The 26844-nt window shown below is 44.8% G+C and overlaps 1 protein-coding gene across 2 annotated transcripts in view; it reads right to left on the minus strand.

Annotated features, from left to right (window-relative positions):
- Positions 1–26844, minus strand: part of LOC142576491 (sphingomyelin phosphodiesterase 4) — a 153762-nt gene that overhangs the window by 125645 nt on the left and 1273 nt on the right. For both annotated transcript variants that reach the window (XM_075686641.1, XM_075686640.1), the window contains exons 2-4: positions 17504–17590; positions 10066–10275; positions 3118–3223 (exon numbers count right to left, since the gene is read on the minus strand). In XM_075686641.1, coding sequence (XP_075542756.1) covers positions 3118–3223; positions 10066–10275; positions 17504–17590 — 403 coding nt within the window. The remainder of the gene's footprint in view (positions 1–3117; positions 3224–10065; positions 10276–17503; positions 17591–26844) is intronic.

The following is a 26844-nucleotide window of genomic DNA, read 5'->3' on the forward strand; positions in this document are numbered from 1 at the left end:
ACAGATGACAGGAGTACAGACAAAAAGCCAAATGAATTCGGCTTGATGGGAACTGTACCTTCTACAGAAATGGCACTGTGCACAATAAAGAGAACACAAACACTGACTGAGTTCTGAGACGTACTGAGACCGAGTTCTTTCAGCACGTTTTCTGAAGCCTTTACATTGTCAGCATCGAACTTCAGTACTGCCTCTGCCACAGCAGACTCAACTGTGAACAAAGCATGGCCCTCCTTTGACACCAGTGCCCACATCATTGCATGCAGGCTGTCATTGCTATTCTGCATTTTCCCATACTAACATCGTTGAAGCAGCTTTCTGTCTGAGAAGTGCTCATATAAGGGAAGCAAGGCCTGAAAAACATGAGGAGGAAGCTTGTGAGAATGTCCACGTGAAGGCTTACCCTTTGCCTTTGCAGCATTTTGCTCGCACCAGGAGCATGGGCCTGTTGGGCAAAGAGTGTGGTTAGACACGCTGTCAAAAGACGTAATGTGATGATATGTGGCCATCACTGCTTTCCGCGCGACATCCACGTCTCCACTGTGGGCCCATCCATAGTAGCAACTGAGCATGGAGATCAGGTTCCCAGCCGAAGGGCCCTTTGCATTAAGGCTCTCAGGCTTCTGTGCTTTGCAACCAATTTGCATACCGCTATCCCCATGCATTTCTGCAGATGGTTCGCACAGCCTTCTCTTTCAGTTAAGACGTACCCATACACTTTTTATCTTCTTGCAATGCAAGATAACTGCGGCTGTCACCGTCACAAAGCAATACGGTATTGCGCAGATAGTGTCGCTCAAGAGATCTCCTGACGAGAGTAAGAGCAGCCTCCCGTACCATCTCCCCAGCCTTTTTGTGTTCTTCAGACAGTAGTGGCCATCCTTCCATTCTTCACAGCAAGGGTCACTCTCCTTTGGACCCAACTCACACACAGCACAGAAGTTGCTCGAAAGAACAAAGTCGATCCCAAGTTCACTAAAAAGCTCTATTACAGTGCCGACACTGATGCGGGATGGATGTCTGTGGGTCATTCATCACCTATGATACGGCGCTGCAGTGTTCCTGAGGTGGCTCACGATCAGCACAGCGTAAAGTTCGCAAACCAAGCGCGCACAGTTGCGTGTCAGGCTATGTGCCGCACAATTAGCTGCAAACACAAACTTTGTCTTCACACAGCTTTGCCATGTTCTTGCATGGAGACCAGCCACAATGCCTAATGTCCATCAATGAAAACACGTCCTTGAGAGCAGTCTGTCTGTTCCTGATAGCCTGCATGGCATGGGCCAACCAGAACATTCACCGTGAACAGGTTCATTTTGTTATCCTATGAACATGCAGGGAGTTCCATGTCGACAGAGTCGTGCCATAGTTTGCACACATCAAACGCAACTTCAGAGTGAGTCCGTATTCACATTTATCCTTGCAGACCACAGTTGCAGGTTTTGTACTTGGAAAGTGATAATAAAGCACTCACTGCATCTAAATTTACGATTGCAAACGTAGTCCCATCACACGGATGAGCCATGTCATCTGGACCATTGCTAGAGCGGACGACAGCAATAGTTTCTTTTTTTAGCTTCCTTCTTTTTATCTTCCAAGTCTGACGGTTGCTGATAGATTGTGTTTTGATGCACGCAAACTCTACTCGAAATGTTCGCAGCTTATGAACTTATCGCACTCTCTCTGACAGACGACACGCTCATTAAGCCTAGCTTGGTGGTATCGAAGACGTCATCGCTGAGTGCAGAGGATGCAACATCCTGGGTGTTTCGCGGTGCCACATGGCATTCTCTGAAGTTTTCATTCAGCATTCGTCATACTTTTTTTGCATCAATCTTGTGCCTTGTAAGAAATTTCTGCTGCGCTTCCTTGCTGGCACAGCGACAAAATGGTTTATGTCCATGGGCGGCACAGAGAGCGGAGCAGACAGGAAACATGAACTTCCACCAATCGGGTGGCGCGCTTAAGTCCTGTGCACACAGTAACGAATAGGAAGGCATGCTGGTACATTTTTTTCGCCGCACATTTTCTAAATGGCCAATGACTGAATGGAACGCGATCTGGTGGGAATTTCGAAGGCTAAGAACTGCGCCTTATAACGAGACCAAAATGTCTATGCAACTGCATGCGCAAGAGCAAGTGCGTGTCGGGAAAAAAGTGCCATTTTGGTGTTAACTTTGGCTCTGATTCAGCTCGTATGCAAGTACCAAATGATACTGCAGCTAAAATATTAATCACATAAGTATGAAATTTGGTATAGCAGACTTCATTAATTCTATTCCAACCGAAGCACCTGGCTTCGTATATGTAGATGTAAATTACAAATGGTCTGCCAAATTTTTTGGTGATTCTAATCACACATTTTTCTGGTTAGTGTGTTCTTTTCTCGCTTTTATCTTAAAAACATATGAACGAGGTTCTACTGTAGTTACACACTACCAAACTCAAACCGGAACTCATCAGGAATTAAGTCTTACAAGTGTTTCTTGCAGAAATTTGACAGTTTCTCAGCTATGGTGCCTTTGTGTTCGACATGCAGGGTTCCAGAAACAGCATGTAGGGACGTGGGCAGCAAGACAAAAGCATGTGAATTCGCGCCCACCACGTTTAACTACGGCAGGACCACTACGCATAGGGAGCAAGCACGATTGCAAGATTAGGCCGTAGGACCCCCATAAGCTGTATCATTAGTTAAACGTGTAAGCTTTGTCTAAAACAAACAGAAATTCGCATGCAAACAGTGGCACATACATTAAGAAATGCCTTGGTAGGCATCACTAATGTAAAACTGTTGCTGGCTGACTTTTTGGGCACGAAGAGGCCCGTAAAAATTCCCAATAATTGACCAGTCAAAAAAAAAGGTGAAGTTTTCAAGAGGGAATTTTTTTGTACAACTAGCATTACAGAAACCTTATTTAAAGGCTTTTCCTATGTAATGTTGCTTTCATAAAGATATATTTACTTGCAATTTCCCTACAGCAGAGGTTGTAGGCCTGTGGCCGATGTTCTCATACAAAATTGTGCGTAACTTGTGATGGCATGAGAGATGTGTGGAACAAAGGCTTTAGTAAACACTTGCACACTAAAAACACCACAATGAAACGACACAAAGGATACTGATCTGCAAGGCAGTGGGTGCCTGTGGTCCACCTCCAAACGACGGTATCCTCCCAGTGCAGAAAGGGGGCACCCCGCCCGTGCTCAGGGTTCGTTGGGTATCAGACTGGCGGTGGTTATTAGATGGGAGACAGAAAAAAAAAACACAGCAGTCAAGGATGTCAAAGCTGAAAAGATTCAGCAGGTCATGAAGATCTTCTCAAAAAACAAAAGCCCAACTACAGACATTTGCAATGCAAACAATAATGAAACACACGGATGACATCAACTAAGCATCTAATTTAAAAATCCAAACCGAAGCTTTCATTGTGACTAACCCAGGTTTCACATCCTTCATGCTGTCCCGCCAAGTAAGACATAGCAAACCGGCTTGTATAGCATGGAATTAACCCACAAAATAGCATCAGTGAGTGCGGTTGCATTCTGCATTATAAAATATTAAATAACGACATAAAACCTGTACATACAAGGTTGGCTCATCATCATCATCAGCATATTTCTATGTCCACTGCAGGACGAAGGCCTCTCCCCGTGATTTCCAATTACTACTTCCTGTCTTGCACTAGCTGATTCCAACTTGCTCACAGGAATCTCTATATACACAAATCAATAATTAAAATATGCTACTTGATACCTAACAGCTTTGACTTTCTTCAATTTCTTCATACCATTGGTTATGTGACACTTTGTATACAGCCAAAACCTGCAATAGTTATATCGCCAGGGGACGCGACAAATTTCACTCTTGCAGGAATATCGTTGGCGCAAGAATCGGATAGAAAAGACAGGCATAGCATAGCATAGCATAGCCTTGCATAGCAAAAATTTATTTCGAAATGTCGGTAAAGCTTACTTTGCCGAGCCTTGCCTTTTCAGCAACTCGACAGCTCTGCCTTCACACTGCAAAAAGTGGTCCATTGCCCCGTCGTCGTCGTGCCCACCAAAAAAACAAATGAATTGTGTCGAAGGCGTCCAACATATCCTGCGGGCTCGTCTTCTCTTGATGCTTTGGTCCTTGGTGTTCCTCGGCGACGTCAGCTTCGCACAGGTTTATTATTGATGGTCTCGTCGGTTATCTCCTCATGTGCGTCTTCATCCACGCAAACGAACTCAATGGAAGCATCTCGTAAAATAAGCTTGTATCGCCTGCATTGTAGATGTCAGAGGGCCTGTATTGGTCCAATACTTCTTTGTTGGTCAGTAGCCATGACAACATTGTCACTGGGTCGATGGCTGCTGCCTCCCAGGAAGTGACTTTGGCCACTATGTTGTGGTGGGCTTTGAAATGGCTAAACCAACCAGGGCTTGCTTTAAATTTATCGTGCCCGAGCGTGCACACTAAATTCAGCGGCTTCTCTTGAAGCACTCTTCGTGACAGTGGCCCTTTGTTGGCACACTGTTCACAAAACCAATCAAACACTGCCTTGTTGACATTTAGGAACGTCGCAGCCGTCACTGGCTTCTTCTTTGCACTTGCACCATTTTTAAGTGCGCCAAGAATGAAGGCTTTGTTTTTCAAAATTGTAGGCAGTGGGCTGCACGCAACTTCAAATTTGTCAGCGATTTCGATGTTCTTCTTGCCCTTTCTAACCTGGGCAATAATTGCAGCCTTATGTTGCAGCGTCGAAAATATCCGCTTTTTGGCTGGAGACGGCATCTTGGCAGGCTGGCAAAGCAGACGGTTTGCCACACACACAAAGCCAACGCCCCCTAACAACCTAGCACACACTGCCCACACTGCGCACACAGGATCACGTGCATAGTACACAAAGTGCAAAACCCGACAAAGCATCATCAGTGTCTTCACGTGTGGATGTGGATTTGGCTAATCAGCAATTATCGATCAGCAAGCCATGCAGGCAGTTCCGCTCCACATTAGCTCATGCTGTGATGGCGCACAGGAGATAAATGTGCCCACTGTGAGGCCGCCTCCACTTCATTTTGTCTTCTATCTCTTTCCTTTTTTATTTACAATACGTTTTTGGTCAGGATGCTGCACAGTACGTACTCACCCACTGCAAAGAATAAACCCCGATCTTCATCATCATCGCTGTGGCCTGTTGCCATGTGCAACTGCTCGACTGATGCTTCCAGTTTTTCACCAACTATCCCAACATTACGGCAGGTGGGTTATCGTAAGGACAATCTGTGTGACAGACAAAAGGACTGCACACCACGTGACTCAATCATCGTTTCGCACACAGCCAGCACTGACTGTAAAATTGTGATGCCATTCGCGTAGTTTCATTATCAGGTTCTGCATTATTTGTCACCTGTCAGATTCTGAAATCAAAAGCACCACAGCAAGTTATCGTGACACTACCCCCCACTTCTCGAGTCATCCGCCGTGCGCGCAATTGCATGCAACCTGCCATGATGCTTTCATGCCTGCCATTGCTCAAAGCCACAAAAACAGACCGATATGTGTCAACGAACGGCATTTGGAACAAGAAGCCGCGGTACAGTCCACCTCAAAGATGGCCGCCATGAACAACTTTGTTGTTATCTCATGCATTCGCTTTCGTTTGCAAGGCGGTTTGTTGGCTTTCCGAGAGTCGTCCAACTGCTGTGTATAGATTTGTGTCAATTCAGCACTAAATCGCAAATTTAGTCACAGATGCCTAATGAAGCAGCACCATATGCCTAAAGGGCTAGGCACTATGGCTGTTGTGGCAATGGGCTGCAAGCCGTCACAGAATGCTTGCCACCAATATGTTCGTACGGGTGGCCCATCAGCGATTGGTCCCGAGATCAGGCATGTGTGTAGGTTGGACTGACATCTGTTGAAGCAGCGTGAAGTTCGTTGCCATGTATTCAACATAACCCATGTGCCTATTGCCGGTTAATCGGCCTAATCTTTGCACATGCTTTTGCTCTTTGCAAAATATGCGCTGCTATTGCTGCCGTTCCCTCTGTCCGCATTGCATTATTTCGATCAGTCCCGTTGACCAAAGTGACAAAGTCGGCAAGGACACAGCCAGGTTGGCCCAACTGCGGCACGCTCGGCCTTTCTTTTGCGCTGAAAAGAAAATGAAACGCTCGCTTGGTCAGCAGCGAGCATAAGGGGCTGCGCAGCGCAGGCGACATGTGGCACTGCACAGGTCCCCACATCAAATATGTCAAATATATACGAGAAATCGAAGAGTTGAACCCACTTATACCGATACCGGTTTTAACAATACAGTGCAGTCCACTTATAACGATATCGAGAACGACGAAAAATATGATCGTTATAACCGATGATCGCTATATCTGGACTGCAGTTATTAAAAAAAAAATTTTTAAGATAAAAAATGCGGAACTTACCTTTGCAGCTCCGAACTCGAATTTGCTACTTGCTCTAAAGAATAGATGATGTAGAAAGTAGGCTGTGAAAAACAAACTTTATTTCTAGCACCGATGACCGTGTCAAGGGTTGGGCCCGCCAAAATAGTCCGAAATCTGCACTTGCTTTAGCGGCAGCTTCAGCTTCACAACTGCGGTGTGCATGGATTCCAGCTGCTGCGCGAACACTGGCGGCAATCCTTTAGCATGCATAAAATCAATTAAGGAGTAGATCGACGACAGTGCACTTTGCGTGGACATCGAGGTCGGGGTCAAGGAGCCACTGTCAATCTCGTTGTCACTGTCGCTGCTGCCGTGGCCACCGTCGCACAACTTTGCCGTCTGTCGAGACAGCACATCTTCGGCGATCGCCTAGTCGGTGACCTCATCGCAGAACGAGGCAGCACTGTCTGCAGTCAAAAACTCCTCCATCAACGCACCATCTGTGTCACCAGTAGGAACGAGCTCCCAGAGCTCGGTTATGTCAACAACTTCTACCGAGTTGGTCTCTGTGGGTTGGGGAAGTTCGTCCTGACGCACAAAGCCCGCCTTTTTGAAGCAACTGTATATGGTTGACTGCTTTACTTCATACCATGCACCATAAACGAAGCGCATGGATTTCAAAAGACTGATCTTTAGGTCAGGGGGCCCGTGTGCATGACCCGATGTGCCAGGAGCTGCGCGGTCACTGGCTAAAATTAGCCACTCCAGCATGCACCGCCGATACAGGACTTTAAAGTTGGCGATCACACTGGCGTCCAACGGCTGCAGGCCTGCCGTAGTACTCGGAGGCAGAAACATCAATTCGACAGATGTCAGCTTCGGGTTAACGCTGTGTGCACTACAGATGTCAAGTAGCAACACTACTTTTCTTCCTTGGCCTTCAATTATACTGTCGAACTCAAGCAGCCATTTTTCGAACAAGTCGCGGGTCATCCATGCCTTCTTATTGCTGCGATAGCGGACCGGGATGTGCTGATTCTTAAAGCACGTTGGCTTCTTTGATCGCCCGATCATGAAAGGCTTGAGACGATGGCTCCCGTCCATGCTAGCGCACAGCAACACGGTAACCCTAAGTTTCGAGTGCTTCCCGCTGGGGCATCGATCTCCTTAAAGAGCGTGAGTCTTCGATGGCAACATTTGAAAAAACAGAGCAGTTTCGTTGCAATTATATATGTCCTCCAGCACTCCAGCACGCCGGGCAGCTTTGTCTGCAGCCACTGCTGCTTTGCCTGTGTGTCCAAAGACGCCGCTTCTCCTACCCCGTTTTTGTAAACGATTCTGTGCTGCTCTTTAAAGCGCTGAATCCAGCCTCCCCCAGGCTCAAAATTTGGGCGTCCCAGAAAAAAAGCAAAGTTTTTCGCTTTGGTGGCAAGTATTGGCCCACTCATAGGCACATTATGCGTGCGGGTTGTGATGAACCATCGGTAAAGCGCCTCTTCAACATCGGCGTACAAAGGGTCTCTAACCCTTTTCCACTGATCGGGATGGCCGCTGATAGCTCCTGCCTTCACAATCACGGTGCTCCCGGTTTTCAAGACGGTTGATATTGTTGACTGGGCAAGCTCATACTCCTTCACGAGGGCGCTCACCTTGAAGCCACGTCAAGAGTCCTTCAACATATCCATCTTCGTGTCAAGCAACACAACTTTGCGCTTTGTCGGCGCCAACTTTGAACTGGGCCACTGGGATGTACTGTTGGTTGCACGCTGCTTCGGTGGCGTCAGCCTGCTATCGCTAGAGAGAGAGACTGAGTGCGGGATGAACGCCACCGCGCCACTTTGCTTGTTGCTTTTTTTTTTTATTTCTCTCTCATTCGGACAGACTGTGGCCTACGCGCATGAAGCAGCTAGCGCGATCTTGTGGCGCGCTGCGCCTACTCAGGTACTCTGCGGTGCGCGGGCGGGGCGGGACGCGCGGTAATGGTGGCAGATACGAACTTACGGAGGTAAACATCGCCTCGTCTTGACATTGTTATGCAAATGCAAATAACGCAAATGTTATGATTATTTGGCACGGAAAATGCCGTCCAGACAGCAAAATTTTTACCGTTATATCCGATATGCAGTGAATAACCTATCGTTAGAAATGGTTTTTTCCCACATAGACCTAATGCATAAAATGACACTCTCATGTCGACCCATCGTTATAACCGATATATCGTTATATGTGGTATCGTTATAAGTGGACTGCAATGTATATCGGTTACAACGAGAACCTGCTGCACTGTAAACTTTTGTATGTTTCCTGTGGCGAAATAACCCCCTTAGTACAATGCCCCCATGCCGCATTATCGGCTATAACGATGAAGTCTGACTACTGGGTGTCCGTGCCGAAAGGTAATAGAATGCGAAATCCTTGAAAAGAAAAAAGAAAAAGAGAAATTCAAGCCATTATGTGATGCTTCGTGTTGTCCACTTCTCTACTCTTGTGTCCTGTCTGCACGCCTCACTTCTATTTTGCATAATGAATGCTTCCCCCCCCCCCTCCTGAAAGCCGCAGTGCGATCATTTTTCAGTCTTTTCAGCACGCCAGCCTCGTGCATCTCTTTCCCATCGCCCTTCCACCCTTCCGAACACGAATGGGCTGCGCGCATAGCTCTATGCCACGCCACCCTCCAAAACATGAATAGACCGCGCCAACTGCGCTGCTCCCAGATTGCTCACTGGCCCCTCCTTCTGAGTAGTTCTGCCAAAGGACCAAGTCACTCACACTCATCTTTGTCAGTAGCGTCAAAGTCGTTCCTGTCCACGTGGTTTCTCAGCCTCGTTTGACTCGCCGCCGAAACGGAAGATGGCTGATGCGTCCGCGGATCATCGGCAATGCACGACATTGCCGATGAAAAGCAACTGCTATAGATTTGGAAACTATGTGCTTCTAACCAATGAGGCGATTGCCGCAAACGTGCTTGCATCAGATAGTGACGGCGACGACAGCAGCGATGACGCGGTAGGGCAGGCTGCCTCAAGAGTGTCCTCAACGCAGGAGGCCTGGCAGATCATTCAGTCCCTCCGGGGATTCGTTTTGGTGAGAGACCTTCCACTGCACTACATGAAGCACTTGGATGCCTTGGAAAAGGAAGTTGGCAAGCTTTGCAAAAAGCAAGCAATTCTGACGTACATGGTATTTTCTCGTGTAAGAGAGTGGGAACTATGTGGCGAGATGCTTGTGGCGATCTCATCCCTGCATTTCTTCTGGATTTCTCAAGCTGACAGGAGGTATTCTATTTGCAAATTGAATGATTCGAGGTTCACTATATGATTCGGCAATATTCAAGTATCGCGTTTCCCTAATAAATAGCTTTGTGGTTGCACACACAATACAATGTTTTCATTTGTCTCATTCATGAGATTTATGCTTGCAGTGCAAATATCTGATGTTGCAACCTGCCATCTACCCAAGAGCCAGATCCGTAGCCGCCGCTCAAAATCCAGTTCCCCGCTATGTGCCCACCTTCCACACATTGTCACTTAAAACTGACAATAAAGCTTACAGCATCTCTACCCTTCTCCCACAAAGATAACCCGTTTCAGTTTTCTTTCCAAGTGGTCAATGGCAAAATCCTTCAAAGCAAGCATCCATCTAAACTGACATGGCACAGGCAATTAAGAAGAAGACACTCACAGGCAGGCATGACACCGGGAAGTCGTACTTGACACTCGCGTCCGACAGGAGTCGATAGACCAGCAGCAGAAGTGGGCCTTCGGGACTAAGGAAGCGACGAAGGGCCTCAAATCCCGGCTGACCAAGGGAGATGTTCTGCAGGCCCCAGCCCACGTTGGCACCAAAGCCAAACACATGCTCCAAGACTGTTGGCAGGTAATGTTGCAGTTCCTACAAAGCACAGGCAAGAAACAAGTGCTTTATCATCCCAGCAAGATGCATGCAAAAACTTCACAAATTGGCAATGCATTCAACCTTTGGAGAGGACTGGCAATATTAATGCAATTGGCAATATGTCTTATGACAAGTGTGTAATTGGTGATATGTTTTATATGTTACGATTATTATTATGAAGAGTGGCACATATCTTGTGGCACATATTGAATGAGTGAGTATTGAGTGACCCAAGTAGATGTCACAGGAAAATGGTTAGATACAGATACCGGAAAGTGCATGAAGCATCCAATGAATGGTAATTAGATTAAAACTACACATCATCATCATCATCAGCCTGGCTACGCCCACTGCAGGGCAAAGGCCTCTCCCATACTTCTCCAACAACCCCGGTCATGTACTAATTGTGGCCATGCCGTCCCTGCAAACTTCTTAATCTCATCCGCCCACCTAACTTTCTGCCGCCCCCTGTTATGCTTCCCTTCCCTTGGGATCCAGTCCGTAACCCTTAATGACCATCGGTTATCTTCCCTCCTCATTACATGTCCTGCCCATGCCCATTTCTTTTTCTTGATTTCAACTAAGATGTCATTAACTCGCGTTTGTTCCCTCACCCAATCTGCTCTTTTCTTATCCCTTAACGTTACACCCATCATTCTTCTTTCCATAGCTCGTTGTGTCGTCCTCAATTTGAGTAGAACCCTATTTGTAAGCCTCCAGGTTTCTGCCCCGTAGGTGAGTACTGGTAAGACACAGCTATTATATACTTTTCTCTTGAGGGATAATGGCAACCTGCTGTTCATGATTTGGGAATGCCTGCCAAACGCACCCCAGCCCATTCTTATTCTTCTGATTATTTCCGTCTCATGATCCGGATCCGCCGTCACTACCTGCCCTAAGTAGATGTATTCCCTTACGACTTCCAGTGCCTCACAGGGCCACTGAAACAGAATGTTGGTGCCACCACCAAGAGAGTAGTTTTTGTGATGACTTGTAGCTGTGGAACAGCCATTGGACCTTATAGCATATGTCTTGGCACAGGCAAAAATCCACTATGACAACAGCAAACACTTTTGGCGCAGTGTTCAACATAAACCTACAGTCAAACCCGGCTATATTGAACTCGCAAAAAAACACCTATCAGTTCAATATAGAGCGTAATTCGATATAAGCCTGCTAAAGAAGTGGATGTCATAGAAGCACATACCATTTATAAAATCACTTTATTGATAAAACAGCTTAGTTTTGCATGAAATACTCCTGTATTTTCTCCTGCTTGGGCAGTTTAACTGCCTGCGACGCACGCACTTCTCCACATTGCCTAAGCAGTCGGAGCAGCTGAGTCCGCAACTTTCAACATTCACGCAGAAGCACAGGACTAGTGCGAGTGCACCAATCACCTCGGAGGATATGGGCAAAGGACCGTCGTTGCTTTCCTCATTGCGCCCACTTTCACTTGTGCTCGGTACGATGTAGGCGATGTAGTCTTCGTTTTCTGGCTCTCCTGTGGTCGCAACACCATCATCTGCACTCACAAACTCGTCAACCGTCGATTCGTCAACGGCTTCCAAAATTCTGACAGCTCGGTCCAAACTTTGGCAACACCAGCAGCGGCTTCATTGCACTCATCAGAATTTACCGTCATCACCAAGTACGTGGAAGCCGGCACGTCTGAAGCAATTTCAGATGAACCACTTGTACGTGGTCGTGTGTACGCGTCGGGCGCCACGGGCACCTGGTCGCGAGTTTGTCCGCTTTAGCCCTAATCTCCCCCTTATTCTTCAAAATCGTGCCGAGAGTGCTCCTCGGAATCTTCCACACTGCGGGGCATCCGACTTCTCACCACGTTCGACCCAATTTATGATTTTGAACTTCACGGCGAAGGCCGAATTCTGCCGCTTCATCATGCCAACAGTGTGGGAAAAGGCCCATAAGGCGTACACAATGAACCACAAAAGCAGCGTGACAACTTGCACTTGCGCCATCTTGCACCATGAGGGCACAAGAGCCTCTGATTGGCTGTCTGAGCAAGCACTGCAGGCGGGCCAGGATCATTTTTAGCAGTGGGGTGTTGACGGCTCGCTCGACACAGCAAGGTAACGGTAGGGAGAGCAGTTTGATGGAGCCGCACCGCCGGGTTTCCCTGCCACCGCGAGGTAAAGCCAACTTCTGGGGGCACTTTTCCGCTGCTTGAAGTTCGATATATCGGGAGTGGCTGATATTTTTGTTCGATGTAAGCGTAACTTTTGCTATATATACTTATTGTAACTATACTGTTACCTTACTGTTATACTGTTACACGTGTCAATACCATGTTCAGAAATTGTTCAATATAAAGAATAATTCGATGTAAATGGGTTCGATATAGTCGGGCTCGACTGTATATAACAGATATACACCTAGTCTCAATTTTAACTGAAACAGTCAACAAGTACGGTGAAGCCGGCTTTATGCAGAACAATAAGGTGCTCAGACAATTACTGAACTAGTTTCGTTATTTTTAATAGAATAGCTCTCTATGTACTCATATATTGTGCTAAATGCCGCTTCTACAATTTAGACTTGCATCCGGTTTTGCCCATTCGATGCACTTTGAATGAGAAAAAACAAAAATGGTTTGTGCAACTATAGGGCATGTCGTCAAGCCCATTCTCTAGGACATATGCAACTAAACCGTAGTTACAGTGAAGGTGTTCACACATTTCTTGTCATGTGCAGAAACTCTCCAGCATAGCTGTGCGATGGAATATGTGAAAGCCAATGAAATTATAATGTGTTAGGATCAACATTTCCAATCATGTAGGCTTGCAAAGAAGGTGCAGACTCATAAGCAAATTATACATATGTAAGCAGCTGATTACAAGTACTAATACAATACAGTGGATAGTTTAAGGAACCTCAAGGGATTAGGGAAATTGGTTCCGTTTATCCGGAGTTCCATTTATGAGAGACATTGTAGAGAGCATTGTATGAATACAAAAACAACCAACCATGAGGATGGTGTTCCATTTAAGCAATTTCCGTTTATTGAGATTCCACTGTATACCTTTAACGTGGCACTGCCAACAACCATGCTAAACAATGTGCGACCAGACATTATCCGAGGCTTCTTTTAGTTCGGCATCCTGCTTGGGCGAGCTCCATGCCACAATGGTACAAGGAATACAAAAAACTGTAGCACTAATGGCACGAAGTGGCTGAAACATCTGCCAGAGGGAAATGCGACAGAGGTGCGAGAAAAGCAAATGGAGGGCTACGGCTACTCCCGTGACTTCCAGGATGATGACCATCTCCAAGGACGGCGTACCTACTTTAGGCTTTGCTTTCAGTTTTACTACCAAGGTATCCAACAGAAAGAGGCTTCCCTTGTGTCTTACTCGGTGAACGTTTGGCGCAATTTTCTGTTAAAATGCCATTTTGGAGTAGGATGTTCTACCATGTTGTACTGAGTGTCCCCTTTTTGATATAGAGGGCTCTCCACGTCACGCTACAAGTGCAGTCTCCTTGAGCCAAGCTCATATTTCAATGATGAGTGAACAAGTACCAACTGACAGGGCTAAAAATTATAACTACAGATGTACAGCATTGCTTTTCTCTGTGGGGCTTCAAAGCATGTCTGATTATTTACCCAAAATTTGATATGAAGCAATGATCAGAAAAAAGATACACAGAGATGCAGGTTAAAGTGTTTGCCCCATGTACACATTGCAATCATCTGCTTCATGCTAGACAAAACCTAAAACATGCACAAACTGGGAAACGTGGTTACTAGGCTAGGGAATACGTAAACACGAGCTGCAAAACACGGGCGCTGGATGCCCTTTCCTGTTCAGAATGCCAGAAACCAACGAGCACCCAACTTTTAACATTAGTAAATACACCAGATAGCTTATAAAATGTGCCTTTATTTTTTTTTTTAGGAACTAGCTTTTTAAAAAAAATACCTTCCAGATATTTTTTTAGTCACCTGTGTCAGACAGCGTTATTGTAGTCCTTGAGCTGGATTACTTGAAGAAATGGACATTACTTGCACAAGAAATCAAAATGCATAATCGACTAATTAAAAATCACTAATTAGCTAAATACTTTATGGCACATACTGCAACTTGTGAATTGTATTGGGTGAGTTTGCAAAGCATGCCCTCTTAGAATGAATTCTAGGGACTGCATGAGTTCGAGATATCTGTCTCAACACTTGCAGTAAAAATCCCATATTGTCCCGCTTAACTTTTTAACATATCACCATTTTATGCATTGAAGGACAAAAGTAACTGGAACGCCCACGTATTTTGTCACAGCCTTTAGAAATGAATACTCTGAAACTGGTGTCATCCTGATAATTAACCCTTTGAGGGTCGTTTTTTTTTTTTCGCCATATGCAACCACCCAGGATCGATTTTTTTTATTGCAGATTCTAATTCTTCTTAGGGACTTCTTTCGAAAAAAATTTACCGTAATTTTTCTAGGGTGATCGTAAAGTGAGAAAAAAATCTTTTGCATTGGTATATATGCACTCTTCATTCATGAATAACAACAAAAAAAGGAAATAAACTTATCAGAATTGAAAATTTGATGCATTTTTATGCAGATAGTTCAAGGCTTTGAAAATCCACATATGAGAATATTTCGCAAATCTCAAATGTTCCTGCTCTTACACTCATACGTATGTCCTTAGCGTAATCGAACTGCATAGGTGCGCGCACTCAAGAAAACTGTTTGGTTGTGTGCCCATCAAAAAAAGCAACACGTGTGACAAACTTCCGCTAATCTTCATCTTATCGCCAACCAGTTAGGGCAATTAGTTTTCGCCAGTCTTTAAATAAAAGAAAAGAAATGGAAACGCATGCGCGGCGGCATCCTTTCTTTGCGCACCCCTGTGAGCACTAAACGAGCGAGAAACAAGCGGTCGCCCTTTGAGCGATTAGGAACGAGATAGCCATCAGGTTCGGAAGCGCAAAAAGCCGAAACCGCCCGCGAAACAAAATCTAAACGGCCGCCTGCCCGCGCACGAGCCAATGTGCGAGCCAATGCGCGAGCGGTAGTATATAGATGCACAGGAGCAAACTAACGCTAAAACAAACCATGTAACGAAAACCGAGAGAGAGGGAGGCGCGCGAAAAAAATTCGCTGTATCGCCACATAGTGGCAGCACATGACAGGAAAGAAAAAGTTAGGAAATTGGCGCGCTTTTTAAACGTAGAGACGGCGCCGTAAATATAGGGCATCGACCATTTTCGGACTTGTTCGCAACGCCGTATATTTGCGTCATTGACCGTCAAAGGGTTAATTCCAAGAGGGTATGCCCTGAGAACTCACCAGCAGTAATTCACAGACTGCAATAGGTTCCGTAAACTAATTAATAAGACATTCATATATTACATATTTGTTAATTTGTTGATTACAGATTTGAATTTCTTGTGCAATTAATGTCCGCCTCTTCGAGTAATCCAGATCAATAACTGGAATTATGCTGCTTCCCACATCATCATCATCATCGTCATCATCAGTCTGGTTACGCCTACTGCAGGGCAAAGGCCTCTCCCATACTTCTCCAACTACCCCGGTCATGTACTAATTGTGGCCATGATGTCCCTGCAAACTTCTTAATCTCATCCGCCCACCCAACTTTCTGCCGCCCTCTGCTACGCTTCCCTTCCCTTGGAATCCATTCGGTAACTCTTAATGACCATCGGTTATCCTCCCTCATTACGTGTCGTGCCCACGCCCATTTCTTTTTCTTGGTTTCAACTAGGATATCATTAACTCGCGTTTGTTCCCTCACCCAATCTGCCCTTTTCTTATGCCTTAACGTTACACCTATCATTCTTCTTTCCATAGCTCGTTGCTTCGTCCTCAATTTAAGTAGAACCCTTTTCGTAAGCCTCCAGGTTTCTGCCCCGTACGTGAGTACTGGTAAGACACAGCTGTTATAAACCTTTTTCTTGAAGGATAATGGCAATCTGCTGTTCATGATCTGAGAATGCCTGCCAAACGCACCCCAGCCCATTCTTATTCTTCTGATTATTTCAGTCTCATGATCCGGATCCGCAGTCACTACCTGTCCTAAGTAGATGTATTCCCTTACAACTTCCAGTGCCTCACTACCTATCGTAAACTGCTGTTCTCTTCCGAGACTGTTAAACATTACTTTAGTTTTCTGCAGATTAATTTTTAGACCCACCCTTTGGCTTTGCCTCTCCAGGTCAGCGAGCATGCATTGCAGTTGGTCCCCTGAGTTACTAAGCAAGGCAATATCATCAGCGAATCGCAAGTTACTAAGGTATTCTCCATTAACTCTTATCCCCAATTCTTCCCAATCCAGGTCTCTGAATACCTCCTGTAAACACGCTGTGAATAGCATTGGAGAGATTGTATCTCCCTGCCTGACGCCTTTCTTTATTGGGATTTTGTTGCTTTCTTTATGGAGGACTACGGTGGCTGTGGAGCCGCTATATATATTTTTCAGTATCTTTACATACGGCTCGTCTACACCCTGATTCTGCAATGCCTCTATGACTGCTGAGGTTTCGACTGAATCAAACGCTTTCTCGTAATCAATGAAAGCTATATATAAAGGTTGGTTATATTCCGCACATTTTTCTATCACCTGATTGATAGTGTGAATATGGTCTATTGTTGAGTAGCCTTTATGGAATCCTGCCTGGTCCTTTGGTTGACGGAAGTCCAAGGTGTTCCTGATTCTATTTGCAATTACCTTAGTAAATACTTTGTAGGCAACGGACAGTAAGCTGATCGGTCTATAGTTTTTTCAAGTCTTTGGCGTCCCCTTTCTTATGGATTAGGATTATGTTAGCGTTTTTGCAAGATTCCGGTACGCTCGAAGTCATGAGGCATTGTGTATACAGGGTGGCCAGTTTCTCTAGAACAATCTGCCCACCATCCTTCAACAAATCTGCTGTTACCTTTATCTTTAAATATTCTGTCTGGTCTAACCCAACATGCAGAATAGTTTCTACTTGAGGTGCTCGATCTGACCGTGAGGCCAAATGTCAAAGTGAAAACATGAGTACAACTGCAAATGACAAGGGTCACAGCTTCAGACATAATGAAGCACTTGAGGGGCAAAGCTAACACCCACTTTCGAAAAATTTACGTATTGCGAAAAAATTCAACAACTGGAGAATAAATTAAAAGGGGCAATTGCCACTGGCAGCACAGAAGAGAAAGCTATGCCTCTGCTTCTTGGCAGACAGGTTCTGCTCACCTTAAAGGGCAGCTCGTGGAACAGGCGGCTCAGCTCGTGGCACCGCTTGTCCAATGGGTACGTGTCCAATGCAGCCACCAGGCAACCCTGCAAGTAAACACGCAAACGTGAGCCAATCACTTCACTTCACTTTATTTCCTTAAAGACCCTCATGTGAGGGTATTACATAAGGGGTGGGGCACATATAGGTTAACAACAGTAAACAGAAAAATGTTGAACGAGTTATACAAACAAAAATGATTATTGTGATGCAAGCGCACGCGTAATTTGGTTAAGGAACATAGATGGGCATGTGATGGCAGCAAGTTCTTGGGGAAGGTCGTTCCAGTCGCAAGCAGTCCGGGGGAAGAATGACGAAGCAAAAGTTTTTGTGTGTGCTCGTGGTCGAGACACCTGCTGCTGATGTCCGGTGCGAAGAGAGAAACGTGGTGGGGGAGGACAGATGTAGGGTTCCTGTGATAGCTCGGAATCACTCCGGCGCACAATAGGAATGCCATGTTAAACGGACGCTAAAGAAAATATTATATACTTCATTTGCTTGCTTCCAAAAATTCAAATCCAGATTCTGTACCCCACATTTCACAGGTTCTATGCTCACATTAGTATGTTCCGAGAAAAAGATGGGCTAAAAGACCCACATCAGCCTCCCTCACTTTTGGTAATGTGCAAATACAAGCCACTGTGAATAAGGTGCTGATAATATTTATTGCAGTAGGTACTACCGGGGCTTCACAATGCTTTTGGCCTGATTCAGATTTATTACTTTGGCTTAGCTTAGATAGTGCAACTGCAAATGGAAGTCAACTAGAAGACCCACTCCCTTTCCCCCAAACCCTGACACGCAGGCTTGACGCACAGCTTGACACACAGCTTTTTTCCCCGTTTCTCCTGAGCACACGCAAGAGGCTGCCATTGGAGATGCCATGAAGAAGTTAAGATGCTAGCTCACAAGCAATTGTATCCTGGCTTGTAGGAATGCAGGCCTTCGTGCAGCACCCTCCAAAGCTGAAGCCGGTTACGTGGTTTCGAATTCACTTTCTGGTGCGAGTCAAAGCACTATCGGTAACCATACTGCTACTTTAAGAAACAGAAATGAATGTCCCTTTTCTTTGACTTTCGTTTCCAATTTCCGTTATGAAGAATATGTAGTTATTTGCAAACTTAACCACAATACAAAAGTAATCACACAGATGAATAAAAAAATTTAATTGCTGCTAGGCTTTTCTTAGCTTCATACGGTTACTAACTATCAACCCTCCTTTTGAGTACCCTCCTTCACACTAATTGGATAACAAGGATTCCTTGAGGTAGCATAAGAGGGTTCACTGGCCAGTTGCTTGCTCCTAATTGAGGCGCACTACATGATACACGAGGTTTAATGGGCATTCCATATTTGCCACAATAGCAGCCATGGGTACGCTGCCAGGCTACAAATATCTACACAAAGATATATCCAAGAAATGTGAAAGAGGGACAGCTGTCACAGTAGCTCATTTAGCAGAGCATTGCATGTGCCTGGATGTTGGTTTCTGCCAAAAGCAAGTTCTCTCCTTACATTCCGATTTGTCAAAAATGTAAATTTATCACAGATTTAACCTACATCCACAATTTCTATGCTTCATTAAGAATAAAAAAAGCACCCATGCCATTCTTGACTTCGTAAATCGTAACCTTGACATCTTCGTAATCTTGACATCGTAAATTGCCTTCATACAGGGTTTGTACAGGTTTCACAGACAAAATTTCATGGGTATTGATGGATGCGCAAGGCCTTGCCAAAGCTTTTTCAAGGGTGCACAGTAGCATCCCAAGTAGCAATGTTTCACTATGTTTCCAGAATGCTAGAGATAGCTTTATTGCAGTAGATGTACAAAAACTATATCAGAAACGTCCAGCTGCCTTGGCCACTTCCTAACGAGGCGCAAAGAAAGCAGCCTGAACACGAAAGGGGAACCAGCGCTGAGTGCTAGTGTCTTTCACTCTTGCTCACTGTGTTGTGCTTTCCGATTCCATGCAAGTGGTTGTACAAAACAGAATGTGTGTGCACTCGTACCCGCTTTAAATTTTTATAGATTGAAACCACTTGTAAGAATGTTTATGTTCCAAGTAAGTTCCGTTGTTTTAACTGAGTTGCTTAAAAAAGCAGAGTGGATAAACGTCACTTATAGCATTATTGGTGTCAACACCAGTCGGATGTAACAATGAGCAGCCCTGGCGCAGTGAACTTTTCTGTGTTCTATGGCAAAATAAACCGCTTATTACAATGTTTTCATGTCGCATTACTGGCTGTGACAATTACATCTGGCCACAGGCTGTCTGCGTCCAAAGGAACGCAAGATCCTGAAAAAAAATAAAAAATGCGAACCACTGCACCCACCTTTGTGCCATGTACCCCACACATCCCGAATTTGCCACATCACCGGCCCCCACACACCTCTCTCTCCCATCTCCCTCCCTCTCCTCCAAAACAGGAGTCGACTCAACACCACCTAGGACACTTCCATGGAACACGGGAGACAGACGTGGGAGGGTGTGACTGAGACATGCAGGGTGCAGAGAAGGTGTGCGTCACGCACGCGGGTCATCATTATCATCAGCCTGGTTACGCCCACTGCAGGGCAAAGGCCTCTCCCATACTTTTCCAACTACCCCGGTTATGTCCAACTACCCAGGTTATGCACGCGGGTACAGCGCACTTATTCTGAAAAATTTTCAGGGAATTTGAATTATTTCCTTTCGGCACACACATTCACTAGCCTGAAATAATTGTTACAGCCAATAACACGGCATGGGAGCATTGCAGTAAGTGGTTTATTTTACCATAGAACACACACACAACGGTGTACGGTACCTCGGCTGCTTATCGTTACATCCAATGTATTGTTAAAATCGATATCATTATAAGTGGGTTAGACTACCATTATTTCTAGAATGGGAAGTTTGCCAGGAACATGCTGATCTGCCACAGAAAATGGGTCACATAATCAATCTTAGACTGCACTGCTCAAAAAATTCAAGGGTTTTCAATGGAAAAAAAAAATTCTAGTAGGTTCAAGGGCCTAGACAACAGATTTCGCAATTTCAAGGGTTTTCAAGGAAGTGTGTACTCTTTTCATATGATTGTTACGAATAAGAAAGGGTGCATGAAAGTGGTTTGGTGAGCAAACCACCACCAGTCCCGGAAAGGTGCTAAGCAGATTGAACTAGCTCTACTTGTCAATCACACCAAATTTGTGGCCAAACGTCCAATAAGTACCTTCCCACTTAGTCAAAAAATGTAGCCGATTCCATTTTTCAGAAAGTACCTCATGAAATTTAATGATTTGAAGGCCCCGATATGGGACTTTGATGTTTAGAAGTTTCAAAAACAAATTTTCAAAAAACACCTTTTCAAATTTACATAGAACATCAAAATCTAAACCAATTTGCTTGCAAGCAGAGTGCGTGCCTTTCTGCTGGACCGAGTCCCATACTGCTGACTAATGGTACCTGACATGTTCTGAAGGTTAAGCAGAGCGTCGAAGCAAATGTGGATTTAGACATGCCTCCAACTAAAGCTGGCTACAGTTAAAGGGACCCTGAAACGCTTTTGACGATTTTCTACAAACGTATGGAGTCGTTAGAGTAGGTCCTTCTGATCATTAATTGACACATCTAAGTGCTCCGCGTAAAGCGTGTAATTTATTATAAGGTTTTAAATATGCACGTTGCTGCCGATCGCAGCGCACTGCTCGGCGGAATTTTAAGCCGCCCCTACCCATATGACCGAAATCACCCATACGACGTCAGTGGGGCGAGCTATCCGATTGGCTGACAAGGGCGCGTAATAGACAATTTTTCCAACTTTATGGTAAACAAATGATCTTCGTAATAGTTTGAATGTTAGTTAATTTGTTTTTATGAAAAGAAAGTAACATAAAGAGAATGCACAAGAATAATTTTTCAGTACACTTAAGCACTTCCGGCACACAGCATGTGTCGTCTGCTTGTGTTACAACGTACTCCATTTTGAAGAGAGCTCTGCGGTCAGAGTCGGTCTCAGTCTTTTCGCGAGCACTATGATTCGACTTTGTTGCCTTGTGGACTGCAAACGTAGCGACTGGCAATATGTCAAGCTGCGACATCGTGTCCCTCTGCAAGGCAGCACACGAGCGAACTGGCTGCTGCTCATCAGACTGCCGCTATCCGATCGGCGCCAGGATTTGCGCGTTTGTGGCCGTCCACTTTACACCGGAAGATTACTAACGCAATAGCGTTTCCCGAGTCCGGTATTAGGGAAAATGCAAGCGCAAGGGGACAGAGTCTGGCCACTTGACTTTGCCGTAACGGGATGAGCCATGAGGTGAGCAGAAGGGCAAATGCGAATGGTCTGCACGGTGCAGCCACCTGGTGGCACAGAGCTCAACCATACACAGTAGCAGCAACGAAGTGTATTCTTCACTGCTGGTGTGTATTTTTCGCAGGAGTGTAATCATGAACACGTCTTTATAAATGTTTAAAATGTTTTACACTTAGTTAGAGCAATATTAGCGCTTTGTTTGGCTGGTTAAGCGCTGCACCAACAAGTGTGTGGACCGTGCAGACCGATCAGGCCGCTCACGTACGTCTACGCTAAAGTTCCTTCATCAGCTTGAGTTTATGCCTCCAGTCATTTGCCGAAATGACCAGCATGCCTGTGGTTACCGGAATACAAGACACGTTCGGCGCTACGACAGAATGCTCGCAACGCACGCTGCTTCGATAGCTCTCGCTTGGGGTCGACGGCCAAGCGGCTAGCGGAGCGGTCTCGCACGGGCGAGGCCGGGCTCCAAAACAACCAGAAGTGGACGATGTGACGTCGCATCGTGACGCTGAACCAGTGAAGGCGGAGCTTAGCCCCACTCGCTTGGCGAACGAGTTGAGGAGGAAAAGCATGGCTAGGGAGGAGGGTAGCTTCTAATCGCTTGTAGCTCCATTAATACGTAACGCTTCACTTAAATTGTGGTGCGAATGTTCTACTTAAGCTGTACCCTACGCGTCTACAAAATTTGTCCGAACCGTTTCAGGGGCCCTTTAAGGGGACTGTAGCCAAGAAAAGCCACTCTTGTGCTACTCAGCCTTCATGTGAAAACTAAAACAGTACAAATATTCTACTGCCATTATCTTAAAAAATTAAATTATGGGGTTTTACGTGCCAAAACCACTTTCTTGATTACGAGGCATGCCGTAGCGGAGGACTCCGGAAATTTCAACCACCTGGGGTTCTTTAATGTGCACCTAAATCTAAGCACACTGGTGTTTTCGCATTTTGCCCCCATGGAAATGCGGCCACCGTGGCCGGGATTCAATCCCGCGACCTCATGCTCAGCAGCCCAACACCATGCCATTATCTTGACTGGCAACACCAGCCACACATTTGCATGTTTGTGTTTAAGTCTGACAGCAGCGGTACAGGCTAGTTTACATACAACGGGATAAAGCCAAACAATGAACGCAATAAAAATGGAAGGAAGCAGTGCTGTGAAGAATAATAAAGACAAAGGCACAAAACATGCACAACAGTTTACACACATATCCTCCATTTCCGTGTTGCCAACATGTGGCAAGAGAATTGGGCGTGTATTCAGAGCTATTATCGGAATAGTGTATATGATAGCGACTCATGAATACCAGTTAATACAGACACTTTCGTTTCCAACTATTTTTGTGAATAAAGCCCCCCTCCCCCTTTCCTAGTCATCCATAACAACAAATCTTGATGAGAAACTAAGTACATCTCCTGGGGGGGGGGGGGGTGGAATGCTGTAAAGTTTGTTTCTGCACACTGCACTGCAAACTGGAATTGAAATTTGAGAAAATCCGACTCAAGTGCCTTGTTCGGGTCGCCGCTAGGTGCAAAAAAATCGCTGTGCAATTTGAATTGCATTGTGTGCCACGAAGGTTTCAACCACAGGTTCATCATTAATGAAATACTCAGCCACAGAGCTTTCCCTCAAAGTGAATGAACCCAACAGAGGAGAGTGCAGTACAGGGAGAGTTGCAGCTTGTCGGCAAAGTTTGTACATAAAAGAAAAAGCTGTCTTCGCAGACTTTTGAGGACAGGATGTCAGTAGAACAACTGGAAGATGTAAAACACCCAGTCTTTGACTCGGAAACCGCACACATCAGAGAACGCATTAATAATGAAAGCGTTCAGTCAATGTTGCAATGGTAGAGACGATGGCCAGCAAAACTGTGCCACTTGCCAACACAAACTGCGAGTCTTGAAGCTGCCAGCACGCTGTGAGCATGCAAGCAGGCGTTTCAGCTCTCTTTAATTGAGAGGAGGTCCTGTCCATGAGGGTGCAATTCATAATTGTGAGACAAAAATACAACGCAATGGGCTTCTTGTACAGGCTTTTGCATTTCTGCCCTGTCTAGTGTTCAAACAGCAAGTTTCTGTAAAACCAAGTTGCAAATGCATTGAAAAAGTTTGGCGTCTGCAAAAGTTGTACACAGGTCAAGTCGTCCGTACTAATGAGAGTCGCATTCACAAGTCCTGAGTGTGCCTCAATAGAGAGGAGTATTGCATCTACAGAAATTTCCAAGAATTTTTTTTCTGCAGTCCCTCCTCATCAGTGCTCAATATCACGCAACGTATCGGGCATACAAACTGTTATGCACCAAGTGCCACCCCGCGTGATCATGTTATGCATCCACCACTGCTTCTTTCATGCTTGGAAAAACATCTTTATGTAACACGAATTGAGCAACAGAAAGCTGTATCAGGAGCTTTTCATGTAGCTCTACAATTTTCTCATAGACATTTTTCATCTAATTATAACATTTGAGAAGTTGATTTTATTTATTTATTTATTTATTTATTTATTTATTTATTTATTTATTTATTTAGGTACTCTCAAGACTGTGAGGCATTAACAACAACAGATAAAAATGTAAGAGTAGATACAATCGATTACAAATTTTCTTCAGTTGCAGATTTGAAGGACGCAGGGGCTGCGAGGGAAACGACAGATTCCAGTCAATGCTGATTTTTGGAACAAAGAATTTGTAATAATGTTTAGTATGGCAATTCGGCACTCCAACTTTGAGATGATGGTCAATGCGCAGTTATACGTAATGTGGGGCAATGAACAGAAGTTGTTTCAAGTTATCATTGCAACAAAAAATTCCGTGAAATACGCATAGTTGGGCTTGGTGGCGGCATGCAGAAAGGTCAGGAAGGTGTAAAGTATTTTTGATCTGTGAAACACTGGAATGGTGTGAATAATTAGAGAGACTGAAACGTAGCACGATTTTGAAGTGATTCTAAGGATGTCATCAGTGATTTAGTTGGAGGATCCCAAACATACGAGGCATATTCTACCTTGGATCGGATTAGGGTCTTATGTAGTAACAATTTTAAGGATGATACTGGGGCTTTGGAAAGGTTCCGGCAAAGGAAGCCAAGCATGCGAAATATTATTGGTGATGTGAATGCCTAGGTAGTTCTATGAAGTTATGTTAGACTGTACTATATTAATATAGTATATTAATACTATAGGAATGAGGATTAGAATCGACAGCAGATTATGTTATTCTCATTGATTTACACTTGTCAGTATTCAGTTTCATTTGCCAAGTGTCACACCAACGAGAAATGTTATTGATATCAGATTGCAATATGTGGGCATCAGATAGGTTAGTAAGTTTCCTATAAAGTACGCAGTCGTCAGCAAATATTAGAGAGAACCAAAGCGGGGAGGTCGTTGATGAAAATGAGAAAAAGAAGGGGCCCGAAGGGTTGTGTCCAGCTATGTGGGATTTGCATATTTTTAAATCTTGGAGCATTACAGTTGGGACTGGATTACCCCGTATGTGTGTCATAGTGGTGCAATACAAGTTATCTAAATCTGACTTGGGGTCCTCCTCTAAGGGTAAGAGTGACTTTTTTGACATTGGAAAAGTGTAATTTACTAACACTGTTGAGCTTAATTCTTCTTTTCTTTGGTGTTCCTTGAAAAGGGAAACAGCACATGTAAACATTCCTCTTTTTCTGTTATGCTACCACTTCAATGTCCCTTCTGAAAATAGTACACTTGTTTTGTGTAGGCTAGAATAGCGGAACAGCAGAGGAGGAGTTTAACGTCCAAAAGTGTCACAGAGGCAAGAGATGCAAATAATGATGGCTGTTAGATTTATCTTAACACCATTTTTTTTTTTTTATCATGTAACTAAAGCACAGTGCATAATCATTTTTTAGTTCCAACCCCATTGTATGTGGCCATTGTGGCTGGAAATCAAGCTTGTGACTTTGTGGTTAGCGCGGTTGGCTAAAGTCAATTCCAATTCCCAATGCAAGCGCAATACACGGATTAAAGGTTTTAGTTAAGACTGCTTTGAAACCTTTGGCTAATGGGGTTACTACTAACCAATTACACACGTATGAGTGAATGGGGGAAAGAAAGATGCACCGCTCTTGCAAAGCCTCTACATTGCTGCAGTCTCCTTCGAAAATATTTAGAGAAGCAGTATTGACCGAAAGTGAAGTTCAAATTAGTTGCAAGTGGTGCTGAATACTTGAAACGATATAAACTTCTTAAACATTGAAACACCTATCGGGACTGCAAAGGGCTCATGCTCTGAACTACAAAAAAGTAATAATGCTAGTTGGGCCCCAATAATGACTTAAAAACTACATTACTTGGAACAAGAAATGTTTTTTTAGATGCTAGCACTGAGAACAAATCCACATTTCTAAATTACATGTGAGGAACCTCGTCTGCTACAAACATCAGCAGTAAGCTGTACCACTAACTTCTGTAACATTTTCGGGCTTTGATGTTGCTGAGAGAAATACTTCGATTAGCTGACCTGTGTTATGAGAGACAGCAAAACGTGGGGTTAAATTTTACCTGCCTATGTCTGTATCTCGCAACGATTTTTGTCGTCCTTCCCCTTCGTCAAAGGCTTTGGCGCCATCACTATTTCCAGCAATGGTTACTCAATGTGGCGGATGATGAGACAAAAAGAATGGAAAATTAAATGAGCTGCTACAAAATGCGGCCTCACCCTTGCGCTAACGAAACGCCCATAGCTCTCGGCACTGCAAGAGCGTTTTTTTTTTGCATTCTGTCACCAAGGGAGTGCGACCTTCGCGGCCGGGAATCGAAACCGCGACCTCGTAATCGTAAATAATTCCATCACTGGCAATAACATGAGTTTCAAGACTGCTAATTGCGTATGCACACCTTGCAGGTTGTTTGAGAAATCTAGCGAGGAGGTAACGCAGTGGGAATCATTCCAGTGGATTGCATTACAGGCAGCGCCCATACCAAAGAGCCGCATTTCTACGGCAGTCAGTCATACACCACCAACGATAA

Source organism: Dermacentor variabilis, chromosome 3, assembly GCF_050947875.1.
Source record: "Dermacentor variabilis isolate Ectoservices chromosome 3, ASM5094787v1, whole genome shotgun sequence".
Taxonomy (NCBI): Eukaryota; Metazoa; Arthropoda; class Arachnida; order Ixodida; family Ixodidae; genus Dermacentor; species Dermacentor variabilis.